The 13,854-nt window shown below is 41.4% G+C and overlaps 1 protein-coding gene across 1 annotated transcript in view; it reads right to left on the bottom strand.

Moving 5' to 3' along the window:
- Window positions 1-7,214, bottom strand: part of FOCAD (focadhesin) — a 97,995-nt gene extending 90,781 nt beyond the window's left edge. The window contains exons 1-3 of the mRNA XM_032675261.1: window positions 7,089-7,214; window positions 3,986-4,074; window positions 940-1,014 (exon numbers count right to left, since the gene is read on the bottom strand). Of these exons, the coding sequence (XP_032531152.1) occupies window positions 940-1,014; window positions 3,986-4,042 (132 nt within the window). The 5' untranslated portion in view covers window positions 4,043-4,074; window positions 7,089-7,214. The remainder of the gene's footprint in view (window positions 1-939; window positions 1,015-3,985; window positions 4,075-7,088) is intronic.
- Between the last annotated feature and the right edge of the window lie 6,640 nt (window positions 7,215-13,854).

Raw genomic sequence — 13,854 nt, 5'->3', positions numbered from 1 at the left:
ACAGCAAAATGCCCTTGAATAAAAAAGGGAGCCTGCAACGTCTAACCACCACAATCTCCTACTTCTTAGCATTTTAGAAGGTGTTGCTGTATTTCAGTTCAATACTTTCATGGGGCAGCATAAGGGGAAGAATCAGCTCGTAGCTCAAAACAGAAAGTAACTGGGGAACGTGATAATGATCAGGACAGTGGAAGAGCTTCTGTTAGATAAACTACACACCTCCAACATTCCCTCACACCAAAACTCAACACTTTTCAGGTCTGGGTTTGCTACTTCGTGGGGGCTAAGGAATCAGATTGGGATGAAAAATCTACAAATAATTTTCTATTAATTTCTGGATAAGTAAGCTTTTGGGGAGGAAAAACAGAGAAGCAAACCCTAACACCTTACCTAGGTTGCTGTGACACTTGCAAATGCCAGGATTTCACATGCCCCTCAGTTAACAAGGCATGCACTTAAGTGAGTTTGACTCATTTAAAATGCAAAGTACACCTCTACATCATGCTCTCAAAGAAATACAAGCTCTGCTTAGCTAACATGAAATGTAACACCAACACAGGTATGTGAAATGCCATATTTTTGAAATTTTTATAGTGATGTAAATGAATTTCCACCTCAAGTGACAATGTCTTACCGTACGGTACTTCGCTTGCAGAAACATAACTAAATTAAGCTCTCTTAAACTGAACATAGTTAGATCTTAGTATTCTGCAGAATTAAGACTTCTGCCATTAAGACTTCTAATGGAAGTAAAACTGCTCTTCTGATCCCAGAGATTTATTGTTTCTACCCATACACTTAGATACACACTGATGACTACCTTACTTAACTTCTGGAATTGTGTTAAAATTACACAATGGAGAACATGAAAATGTAGACAAAGCACATAGAATAGGAATATATGGATGAGAGAGATGGAAGTGAAAGAATGACACAGACCTGGGCAGAAGCCTGTCTGATCTTCTCCGAAGAAACTTTTTCTTTCAGTATTGCAGCAATCAAATGGCCTACTGCCTAAGAGAGAAAAAGAAATAAAAACCACATGCAGATGTGTGAAAAGAAATAAAATAAAATGAAAAGAAATAAAAATAAATAAAAAACACACGCACGATTTTTAAATTCTCCATTAAGAAGACTTTACAATGCTCTTGCATGTGATCATTTTATTATGATTTGAAATCTTACTGGTATGGAAGCTGAAATATACTTTAGGGTTAAAAATCTCCATAATACTGTTGTCTTGAGGCAGAAAAGAAACAAACTTCCATAGGGTTCCACACAGATCCAAAGGTCTCTTTGAACAGGTACATAGGTACTTAGGAATTGCAGGTATTTTAATGCATCAACTTTAATAAACATTTATAGCCACCCTGCTGTACAGATCCCCATGTACTTAACAGCACTGGTAATTACTACATCCTTTACTACATAGGGAAACAGAATCAAGAGAGGAAGCAGAACACAGCAAATCTAAGCAACTTGTCCAAAGTTTTGTATCACAAGTTTTGCTAAACACTGATCATAAACATACTATCATACCTTAAGCATTCTACATATCTAATAGCACAGTTCCTGCCAGAAAAGGTTAATTTCCTTTAAACAAGGCATTTGAGTTAACATTATTCCTCATTAACCTATTCAGTGGCAGAGATCATGAACAAGTTTTAAGTTTTCAATGTCATCCAGAAAAAAATGCTTAATTTCTAAATAACAGCATAAATTTGTTCATTTGAGATTGAAGATTAAGCTCTTCATTCTATTTTAATACAAGGAATGTCTGATTTCCTCAAACTGCATTTAAAAATCTAAATGTGAACTGAAATACCCTCAAAGGCATCAGGTTGTTTGAACCCAGTCTTTTGTCTTCTGATTCATCTCTAGTGCTTTACTCTGCCTTGTTTCAGAAATTACTGACACTGCTACACAAAAAAACCTTTCTGTGAGAGACAGAAAAAGACATGTTTTCATAGTAAGAGCACAAAAACGTTTCAGTCTATCAATCTGCCCAGAACAGCTGCTGCATCTGCTCTTCTCTGGTAAGGACAGATCATAACTTTTGGCAAAAAACTAGGTCAGCAAGAAAAAAAAAATACTAACATTTCTTTTTTGTTAGTGTATAAAAAGATGGGAACAAATTATTTTAAATATTTTCATGTTCCTTCTCCTTTCATTATTTATTTCCACCTCAAGTATTAGTTGCTAGCCTGTCATGACAAACAACAGCACTCTGAGATAATGGCTCATATTTCTGGGAAAGACGGCACTTTGAACATTCATAGACTACAAAGATTGTGTTTTTCATAGGCGTGGATATGTACTCTAGCACATTTTATTTAAAAAGACAGGTTATTATTTGAAAATCTTACTCTTGAGAAATCAGAATGAGAAAATCGGACCAAGTCAGACACTTACCTCTGTTTCTCTGCAGCTATCCCACTGCAAGAGCAACAACGTGTTCTCCAGGCAGATTAGATCTCTTTTAGGGCACTTACCAAGTGAATCTTATATTATTTTTTTCTTTTTCATGTTTATAAGGAACTTCAGAAATTAATTCACACCCACATCCTTAAACACTTTCATTACACATGAAAATGGGCTTATCAATGGAAACTGGCTTTTGCAGTGATCTAGCTACACAGGAAAGTAAAAATGCAGATCAGCCTATCTATGCTCAAGTTTCTCACTTTTCTGATCATGTGTAGATTACATGCTCTGCAGAGCAGATGTCTTGGTTGGTCCTAGAAACACATCTGTCGTGAAGTTAAATCCTGACCTGATGATAGTTTGAAGATTACAGTATGGTTTTCAGGGGTCACAGAATACAAGTGGAAACTATCAAAACAACCAAAGCAGAGCACAAAATCAATCAAAGCAGTTGGACAGCATCAGCAGACCTTAATCATGTACAGCTGTAGTGATGAGCCAAGACATTTCAGCAATAGAAGTGTACCACAGGGACATTCTTCAGCACTGAAGAAAAATTAACTGCTTCCAAGATGCTGAGTCCTACCCATCAAGGCTAGTAATGACGTAAACTCATCTGCAGTATGAGACACTCTGGTAGACCTTAGATGAACTCCAGCTTTCAGGGACATGATTTTCTCTCCTAAATGCCAAGTTGATGACAAAGGGACTTCTGATCTCCCTTCAAACTTTACTGTTGTTAAACCAATGCAAACTGAGCTGAAATGAAAAGGCAACAGAGGCACCAGGTTGCATTCATATCAACTTAATCCACCATACGAATGACTACATATTTAATCCTGAATTCAAACAGGAAGAAGAAGAAAACAGGGAAGTTAACAATGAACTTACAGATGAAGAGATATGTTTTTAACACTGAAATGAGGGATGGCCAAAGCAAGGAAGGTGTATTTTTTGACCAAAGCCTATTAATTCTATTACTCCTTCCTGTCCATTAAAAATACTATGATAAACACTTTTTACACATGAGAATTTCAGGTGAACATGCTCAGGAGCCAACAGATAAATCTGATGATAAAGGGGCTGGTCTTTTGAGCTGTATACAGTTATTCTTTGATGAGTGACAAGACTGGAGTAGTTCATCAGTTCTCATCACACAGGAAGAAAACAAATCAGTCCTAAAGACAATTCTATAAAGTATTGCCAAGTACTTCAGCCCCACACATGGCATCTTGTAATTTCTGGCTTCTCTTGAGATCACAGGGTCACTAAAAACCATTTGGTCCTACTCAAACATCCACTCATGGAAAGTTTCTGATTTTTCTGAAGAGACTTTATAGTGATGAGAAATTATGTCCAATGTTTGGATTACACAGAGAAGGCAATTAGAATTTGTTTGCAGCTTAAGAATACCCTGGGTTTCTGACTCCAGAGCAAACAAAAAAAAGAAAAAGAAGACGCCCCAGAAGTCTCCCTTATTACATTTCACAGTTAGGCAGCAGGCATTGGAACAAATGCTCCCATAGACAACTTCATTTGTTTAATGCTTTTAAAAAATTACCTGTGACTGAACAACTGCATTAGGAAATTCAAATCGCTTCTTGATGTCATCCAGCATTTTGGCTCTGTCATATGACACTAAATTTCACCCTGCAAGAGAGATCAAAAAAATATACTTAGGACTAGGAAAGACAGCATGCTATTTCCCAGAAAAAAAAAATTACAAGATTCATGTTGTACTTAAAAACAGATGCAAGCACTAAACCATTTTCTTCCCCCTCCAAAGTCTACCATATCACTTTGCCTTTGGGGCTTAAAACCAATAAAGGTTGAATACTCACTGATCTTGCACAAAGAATGGGCGATGGACATTTCTTAAAGATGCAGCAAATATACTGTTCCATATGGTACAGCATGTATGTACTCTGAAAGCATTTTAAGTACATCTCGTTGACTTGAAAATGGGACAGCTCAAGTGGAGTGTCCACTGTCTCTAAAATATGATTTAAAATGCAAAATTACCCACAATTTTTCCATCATTTCATGCAAAACCAGAAGCGAAACAAACAAAACAGTCACCTGGGAGACTGCAAATGGTAACTGTATTTAGGGGCTGGAACAGTTGACATGAAAACTTTCTCTGTGAGTTAGAATATGCAGGTACCCATAAGCACACAAGAATTTAAACTGAAATCAGGACTCAGTTTGTTGCACACCAGTGAAACTGATGGCCACAGAAAATATTCAGATATTTCAGTTTACTGTAAACATACCTCCACCCCACCGTAACAGAGCTCTGGGGCAACAGCCTGGGGCACACAGGCCAGGGTAATGCCTGCCAGGGCCCACGGCCATCTCTGCAGAATTGCTCCTCACACAGCACACCCCCAGTCCATACTGTAAGGGCTGGACCAAGACAGAGTATTTGTCATTGTTGAAATTCCTGAGGGTCCCATCACCCTGTTCCTCTAGTCCATGCCTAGGGTAGACATATATCCTATCTTTGACACACAAACAGGGTGAAAAACTGTGTTGAAAGCCTTGTTCAAATGGAGGTAAATGACACCTACCTTTGCCTGCAAATCCAATTATCATTTATTAAAGGCAATCAGGTTGGTCAGGAATAATTTTTCCTTGGTAAATCCATATCCGTGCTTATTATTTCTAATAAGAATCACTGAATCAGACAGTTTAGGAAAAAAGATCTCTGGAGATCTTCTAGTCTAATCCTCTCATCAAAACTGGTCTGATTAGATCATCTTGCTCTATGCCAAATCCAGAGAAGTCTTGAAAACCTACAAGGATGGAAGTGGTGGAGTCACCATCCCTGAAGAAATGACTGGATGTGGCACTTTGGGCTACTGTTTAGTTGACATAGTGGTGTTTGGTCAAAAGCTGGACTTGATGATCTTGGAGGTCTTTTCCAACCTTAATGATTGCGGGTCCCATCTGACTCAGGGATACGATACATCATCAACCACACAGGTAAAAAACATCCACCCCAAAGAAATCACCAAACACATGCACACAGGATAAAGAAAGAAAATACAAGGTATTGGAAAGGGAAAGGAAGCCTGGCTGGTTTTCCCAACATAATCAATGTGAATGATAAGCATCTGTTGAGAGTTGAGCTTGGTTTACTGCAAGGTGCCTACCAATCTGCTCTATCACCTTCCCTTCTCAACTGGAAAAGGGGAAAAACTATGATGAAAGTGTGGTGAAAAGGACAGGAATATCCCTCAGAAATTACCATCATAGGCAAAACAGACTCAAGTCAAGGAAATTAATTTTAACAAATGAAGTCTGAGTAGAATGATAAGAAATAAGAACAAATCTAGAAACACATTACCCCTACCCCTTCCTTCCTCCTGGGTCAACTTCACTCACTACTAACTTCTCTACTTCTTTGCCCTGAATGAAGTAGGGTGTCAGGAGACAAGGTGATAGTCACACTCTTCCCCAGATCCAGCATGGGATCCCTCCCACAAGTCTGCAGTTCTTCATAAGATGCTGAAGCAGTTTATGTAGGTGCCTTGTACTGTCCTTCAGGAACAAACTGCCCCAGCATGGGTCCCCCAAGGGGTCCCTAATCTTGCCAGAAAACCTACTCCAGTGTGGGCTTCTGTCTCCACGGAACCACAAAACCTGCCATGAGCTTGCTCCGTGTGGGCTCCTCTTCACGAGGTCTCAGCCTCCTGTGGGTATCCAACTGCTCCAGCATGGGCTACTCTATTGACTGCAGGTGGATACCTGCTTCATCACGGACCTCTATGGGCTGCAAGACACACAACCTACTTTACCGTGGTCTTCACCATGGGCTGCAAGGGGAATCTCTGCTCCAGCACCTGGAGCACCTCTTCTCCTCTTTCTGCACCTTGGTGCATATTCTCACGTCTCTCCTCGGCCTGCTGTTATGCAGCAGTTTTTCCCCTTCTTAAACACATCCCAGAGGTGCTGTCACCATCACTGGCAGGCTCAGAGGTAGGTCCACCCTGGAGCCAACTGGCAGTGGCTCTGTTGGATACAAGGGAAGCTTCTGGCAGCTTCTCACAAAAGCCACTCCTACAGCTTCCTCTCTACCGAAACCTTGCCATACAAATCTAATAAACCATCCTGATGATAAGAAGGACAAGCACTGCTAATGCAACTGAACCAGAGAAGGGCTGTTATGTATTACACCTTCAGATCTGCTCCATACCAGTTCACCCAAAGTAATTACGTCAAGGTAAGCTAAGCTAAACAACAGAATACGTTCGCAGGGAGCACTGAGACCACATTTCCCATACATATATTGCCTTTGGCTCATTTTTAAGGACTTTCGATTTGAAACTGTGTTCCTACCAAACCAGCGCAGTGAGCACACCTGCCAACACCCGCCCCTCCCCCCCCCCCCCGCTCCCGTGCGACGTACACGGCACTTCATGGAGCCTCAAAACCACCAGCTTTAAATTAAAACCAAGCCAAACTAAAACAAATAACACCGGCTCACACAGGGCAGCAGCGGTAGCTGCCTTTACTCCGCTGCTGGCCTGACGCAGCTGATCGGTCCCCGCGCCCATGCAGGAGCGGCGGAGCTCCGGCCCTTGCTCCGCGCCCTCCGCCTCCGCCCTACTGGCGGCCCCGGACCGGCAGCACAGCCGCCTCCCGCCGCTCCGGCCTCTCACCTCTGCTCGGCTGAACTCGGCTCAGCCCGGCCCGCGTCGCTGCACGCCCCGCACAGCCCCCAGGCACCGCTCCGCCGCACTCCGGCAGGAAGCGGCCGCCCCCCGCGCCCAGGCCGCCTGCGTGGCGGGCAGCGCAGGCGCGGCGGGGCGAAGGAAGCTGCGGGATGAGGAGGAGCGTTTACCTTGTGTCGAAAAGGATAAGGGAATTCATTCCCCTAAACAGGAAAGAAAACAAATTTTTATCACCTTCAAAATTACCGCAGAGTGAGCGCCTTCAGCCTCCTAAGTGCTTTGACTGGCAGTCATCGATCAAGCTGCAGGGACATCAGGAAGACCCTGGACACCAAAAATAGATGATGTTCTGGTTGCTGCATGTTATCAGAGAATCAATTAGGTTGGAAAAGATCCCCAAGTCTACACTTTCTCAAAGAGAGAAGAAGAGTTTAAGCTCAGTTCAGATGTATTTTGGTAACTGCTATGTTACCAAGAGGTAACCATGTGGCAGTGACAAAAGAGGCTGTATTCTCAATTAATAGTTATTTTAATGCAAAACAGTGAACATCAAAGTAATAGGCAACTTCTACAAGGCACATTTAACATAAGAATGGCTATCAGTAAGAATATCTTCTGAGAAAATCACAAATATTTTGAAAGGAATTTGTTTGAAAAGGGTTAGATAATTCTCTACCTCAAGGTTTTCTGCCCTGAGTTGGTTTGAGCTGAAAGTAGTGGAATGCTGACAAATAGGAAACAAAAGTAAACATAGGCAAGTCCATCTAATACTTTTATTCATTTAGAAAGATAAGGAATATATTGTTTCCAGCTTCACCAACTAAAACCATAGGCAGTTTATGGCATCTAAAGAGTCCTACCCCTGCCTTCATTGAATTAGTGGAAAACCATGCCCTGAAACTTCAAGAGCCACAAAAAGTCCAGAAGTGACTCAGGGATCAAAACTGTATTCTCTTCAGCTGCCTACATGTGTACACAAAAAGTGAAAATCAATCACATCCCATGGGTCATGCAGACTGCTTTCTTTATCCATGGTCTCTCAATGGCAACTCTTTGCAAACAGCACATACAAGTATTTGTGAGGTGGCTTTTGACTCAGTACCCTCTGCCCAAGATGGGCTCTCACAGCTCATTGCTGCTGAAGCTGCAGTATCTGAAGATCAGTTAAAAGAAACCATAGGACCTTTCATGGGGGTGTATTTCAGTCCATCTCTAGGTGACCATAGACATGAATCCAAAGGCAGTGTCCAATCTCCTTCCTATTTCATGCTCTCTGTTTCATCTAAGAACATCTCTCTATTGACAGGCTGGTTTGTTATTGACATATTTTGAGATACTTTGGGCCTCATATTCTCTGTTTAGTTCTTGAGACATAGTAGGACATACACTGCTGTCTGAAGTGGCTTGGGCCTGTGCTATGCTGCTTGGTAACCTAAGTGATAGGTAGACCCAGAACCTGTTGAGTTAGTCTATGAGTTCACTAAATCTTAAATATGTTTAGAAATTTTTGATGGTGTTTTATAAATAAATATTGATGGCTATATATTTGAATAGTTAGGAGATCATCATTATTCAGTCAGACTAGAGAAATAAAAGCTGAATGGAGAAGAGAGAGCCTGTACTATAAACCAGGTCATTTTTTGCTATTCTAGTTTTGCTTGGAAACATAAACAAAAAGACTTCTGATGGACATGAATGTCTTTATGGTTTTGAGATCTTCACATGCAGGGAATACAGGGCGTTTGTTGTGGGAATTTTACTGTGGTTTCCCCCCTCACATTAAGTTTGACTCAGTGAAAAAGTTACACAGCCAAGTATTTTTCCAATAGTGGAAGGTGTGAATGGGGTGTCTGACTGCATTCTGTACCAGAGAGTGGGGGGGTGAGGTGGCAGAAAGAGGCAGTGTGGGGGCTTTCTGAGTCTCGGTAAGAATGTCTCAGCAGCAGATGTCTTAATAAAATAGCTGATACAACAGCAAGAGGAATGTAGATAGCAAATAAGACTTGTATCCCTTCAGATAGTGGGAATTCTGCATTCAGGACCCCAGATGTATTTTCCCATGGCATGCTGCACTGATCCCATATGTGGAAAGAGGTTCCTCCTTTTTTGGTTGTTGTAGCTACTACTGAATTTTCTTACAAGAAAACTCTGTTCATAAGGGATGTTTGTATGAGAATTCGTGCAGGACTTTCGATATAGGCAAGGCCAGGGAGATGATGTAATTGCCAGTGATGAGTGGGAGCTGCCTGCAGGCTCCTCAGTTAAAACATGCTGGATGAGTTTGTCCAAGGGACTTGTGCGTCATAACGCAGGCTTGAAGGCCACACTGGACATGCAACACAGCATAGTGCAGCACAGCCCTGCACCTTCTCAGGTCAGCTGAAATGTGGGTCTCTGACTCTTCTGTATACAATAGTCTTCCAGTCAGGATCCATACATTTCACTCCTTGATCCACATACACATTGCCTTTCACAGAGATTATGTAAATTACAGATTACATTAATAACAAATGAGCTTCTCTGACATAAAGTGTAAGGCCCGATAGAGCAAACATGGCCTGTTCAAGATCGCTGATTCCTGGGTAACAACATCTTCTGCATGACTCACAGTACAGTTTGTCAGGTCCATCCCTTGCTTGCTGCTGCGGCAGAGAATGAATCAGTCCTCATTGCCACCACATCCACTCTTGCACTGGGTAAATACTTGGAGTGTGGATGCATTTGGTGTGCTTCTTTGCTATTCTGTTACACTTTTCCCCCCCACTTTGATAGAGACTATTTTTGTTCACTGCCACATAGCCTTTTAGCCAAGCAGCTTTTCCTTTTATAACTGCCATGTCGCAGAGCTTACCCAGACAGGTGAAATGTGTCTCAATAGCATCCTATCCAAGGAAACTTCTCTAGTTGTGTGTAAGCTCTGTGTTATGCCCTGGAGAGGGAACCCTAGTCCTGAGTACAGTGCCAAATCTGCTGTTGACCAAATGAACAGTAGCCACAATGGCTTTCAATTTGATAAAAATTGCAGTGAGATCTCTTGAGGGTAAAGGAGCATATAGTCATTTGAAATATTTTGGTGTTAACAGTTCTGAGCATGTTGATGCTATGAGGCATCTTGCTTTGAAGAGCACTTCACCAGAGGTGTCAGGATGTCAGGGATATCACATTCATTCTCTGGATTGACTGTGGTGCTTAATTGCCAGCACTGTTCCTAAGCCCTGAGTTTCATGCGGCTCATGTAAGGACATTGAGATATAAGAACATTGACTGTACATAACACAAACACTCTCACAAAGGGCTTTTGGTAGCTCTAGAGATTCAGTCATGGCTTGGGACTAAAGGAACCCATCTCTTCTTTGGGAAACCAGGTACTGTCCTATGGTCTCAATCTGTTTAAATAATGTATTTTTCTATCCTGATATCTCAGAAGCAGGAAAAAAGCAGAAGATATCTCTTAAAGGACATACTTAAATTCACAGATCACAGAATGACAGAATACGTTGAGTTGGAAGAGGCGCACAAGGATCATCAAGTTCAATTCCTAGCCCTGCACCGTACCATCCCCAAGAGTCGTGTGCTTGAGAGTATCATCCAAACGCTTCTTGAACTCTCCTAGGCTTGGTGCTATGACCACTTCCCTGTTCCAGCATCCAGCCACCCTCTGCATGTAGAACATTTTTCTAATATCCAACCTAAACCTCCCCTGACACAGCTTCAGGCCATTCCCTCTAGTCATTGGTCACCACAGAGAAGAGAACAGTGTCTTCCCCTCTGCTTCCCCTCATGAGGAAGTTGTGACTGCAATGAGGGCTCCCCTCAGTCTCCTCTTCTGCAGCTGAACAGACCAAGTGACCTCAGCCACTTCTCATACAGCTTCCCCTCAAGGCCCTTCGCCATCTTCACGGCCCTCTGTTGAATGCTCTCTAAGAGCTTAATATCTTTCTTACGTTGTTGTGTCCAAAACTCCACACAATATTTAAGGTGAGGTTTCACTAGTGCAGAGCAGAGTGGGACAATCCCCTCCCTCGACTGGCTGGTGATGCTTTGCCTGATGCCCCCAGGACACGGTTGGCCCTCCTGGCTACCAGGGCATTGCTGGCTTAGATATTACTTTTGATTGCCTTTCATCTTACAGGTCTTAAAGAGCCTGGTTGACAAACTACGATATGTTTTCTGTAGTTGCCAGAAGTGTTCCCCCCAGCTTTCAAGGTTGTTATGGTAAAAGAAATACTTGGGGGTTACAATGGCAGCATCAGTGCCAAAGTCATAATTAGGCTGGATTAAAAGAAGTTCATATCAGCTGCAGAGTATGCTGAAAAATCTTCTTTCCCTATTCAAATGTGAAAGAAATTTGATTTGACACCTCTGGGAGGTGTTTCCAACACAGCTTCCTGCTGGTCTTAATGTGGCCTATCTGTTATACAGAAAACAATAGAAATAGGATTCAGCTTGCTTGGATTGGGCTGTCAAATAGACTTACCACCCTCCAGTTCATGTAACATAAGTTTTTGAAAGGGTTAGCAAATCCATGAAAACTGCCTTATTCTTTGGTCTGTGAATTTTCTTCCCAGAGAAAAACAGGAGTCCTTGGCTCAAGTTATACTTCTTCTAGGCTATTTTAAGTTGTTTTAGACAGTCATCCCATGAGGGGTGATGCACTGGTAATGCTCTCCAGGAAACGCCAGAAGGTACTTTTGGCAGCATTTGTAATGTGCTGTGAAGTCTCCCAGTGAAGGTTACTATCCAAATGAAAATCATACAGTAATAGCACTGATAATGGTCTAATCTGCATATCTCATTTCTTACATGGGATTTTATCCAAGCCAGAAAGCAATTCTAGCTTTAATAATAAAGGAAAGGAATAAGGAAAGTTACAGTTTAGAATACATTGCAGAAATCAATAGCAGCAAAGCCAGCCACTATTTAAATATGTTTATTATAAATCTCTTAAGCCTGATAATAAAATGCAGTTTTAGCAAATGGGTCTAGTCAGCTATGTTTTTAGCCTTTATTACTAAGATGAAGGCTTATTTTAAATGCATTCAATCTGCAGATGCAGCTGGTTTCACTGCAAACAGTAGTCAGCTATGAAGGGTCATCACTCCACACACGCAGAGCTTCCATGGACTTCAATGCAAATTCAGTTTGAGAGTAGAAATGAGAGAAAAGTCCTTGATTTGTATCCTCAAAGGCTGTTAAGATAGAAGTGAAAATTGCTTAGCCCTCACCAGGGAGTACTCTGCAACTCAAAGATTAGGCTTGAAATGCCATACTTAACTTTATCCTGTAACTGTTCATAGATAAAAACTCCCTTTGTATTAGTGCAAGCAAGGCCCATAGCATTGCTTGACTGCCTGTAACCGTACAGCACTTGCTTTGCTGAAGGGTACTGTAGAAAGTTTGAGACGTATTCCTGGCAAAGACTGTTGGAGCATTTCAGTTTCCCATTGATTGTAGCAAGTAGCAGAGAGTTTTTAAAGGGATAGAAAGAGTTTGGCATCAGCTCTCATGGATCATGTGTGTATGAACAAAAACCAATAGCCAGTGGAACGATAACATTGAAATTAGGACCTTAGGTTGGTTGCGTACTACTCCATACAACTAGATCTGATTGCAGCAGGAGCATCAGTCTGTGCTAAATCAGTGGCAGGAGCAGCCACAATACGAGAAAGAAATCGCTCCCTTATTCCAAGATACTGTAACAGTTTATGTCCTGTGAGATGGGAGTACTTTTGAAACAGTATACAACTCAAGCATAGTGCCACAAAGTGCACACAGGTATGAATGGATCCTGCTAATGGCAGATAATGTAACTTGAAAAGATGCAGTATCTTGAATCCAGCATTCCTAATGCCTCTGTCTGATGATGGGTCCAAACATCACTAGTGTGAGCAGGTGATGAACACTTCAAGTAAACTCCAAGCAGATGTAACTGATGTTCCTTTGCAGAATCCAGGTCTAACTTCGATTGTATGTGGTTACTCTTACTATCCACATGGGCAATGATGAAAAGGATATACCGGACAGCCAAGGGCAAGGAATAGAACCTGAACCTCACTTAAGTTCAAAATAACAAATTGCATTCTACTTTCGCTTAGATGATGCAGCACTGCAAAACCTAAGGAAGATTCAAGGAATGCAGTTGAGGATGTGATTAAGATTTGTTCCTCAGCTCCACTTTCTTTCATTTTTTTTATTTTATTTTATTTTATTTTTTACAAAATCAAATGACTATTAGACTATACGTTTGTTTAAATGAACATCAGCTAATGTCATAAACCCACAAGAAAACTGCTCAGGAGTAATTAAAAATAGACAAGCAGTCCAACTGTTGTCATTGAGGTTAACAAGACTATTCATTTGTTTAGATGTACTCAGTGTGTGTTTGCAAGACATGACTTTAGTTTTAATGTTCTCATTGAAGTCCATTAGATTTCACCTGAACCATCAATGCTAAAACTAAAACTAAGACCTGATGTGGGCCTATTTTGGCAAGCTCAAAAAGTACTTACACTTCTTTTCACATAGGCAATGCTAGTGATAAAAATTGATTCTATGATTAAGAGTTGCACTGTTCACTGGGTAAAAAACTGGCTGGATGACCAGGCCCAAAAAGTGATGGTGAATGGAATCAAATCCAGTTGGTGGCAAATCACAGGTGGGGTGCAACAGGGCTCAGTACTGGGACCAGTTCTGCTTGATATATTTATAAATGATCTGGACAAAGGAATCAAGTGCCCTCTCAGTCAGTTTCCAG

This window comes from Chiroxiphia lanceolata, chromosome Z, assembly GCF_009829145.1.
Source record: "Chiroxiphia lanceolata isolate bChiLan1 chromosome Z, bChiLan1.pri, whole genome shotgun sequence".
Lineage (NCBI taxonomy): Eukaryota > Metazoa > Chordata > Aves > Passeriformes > Pipridae > Chiroxiphia > Chiroxiphia lanceolata.
The sequence above is the reverse complement of the archived record's forward strand: the minus strand, read 5'-3'. Positions and strand labels throughout refer to the sequence as shown.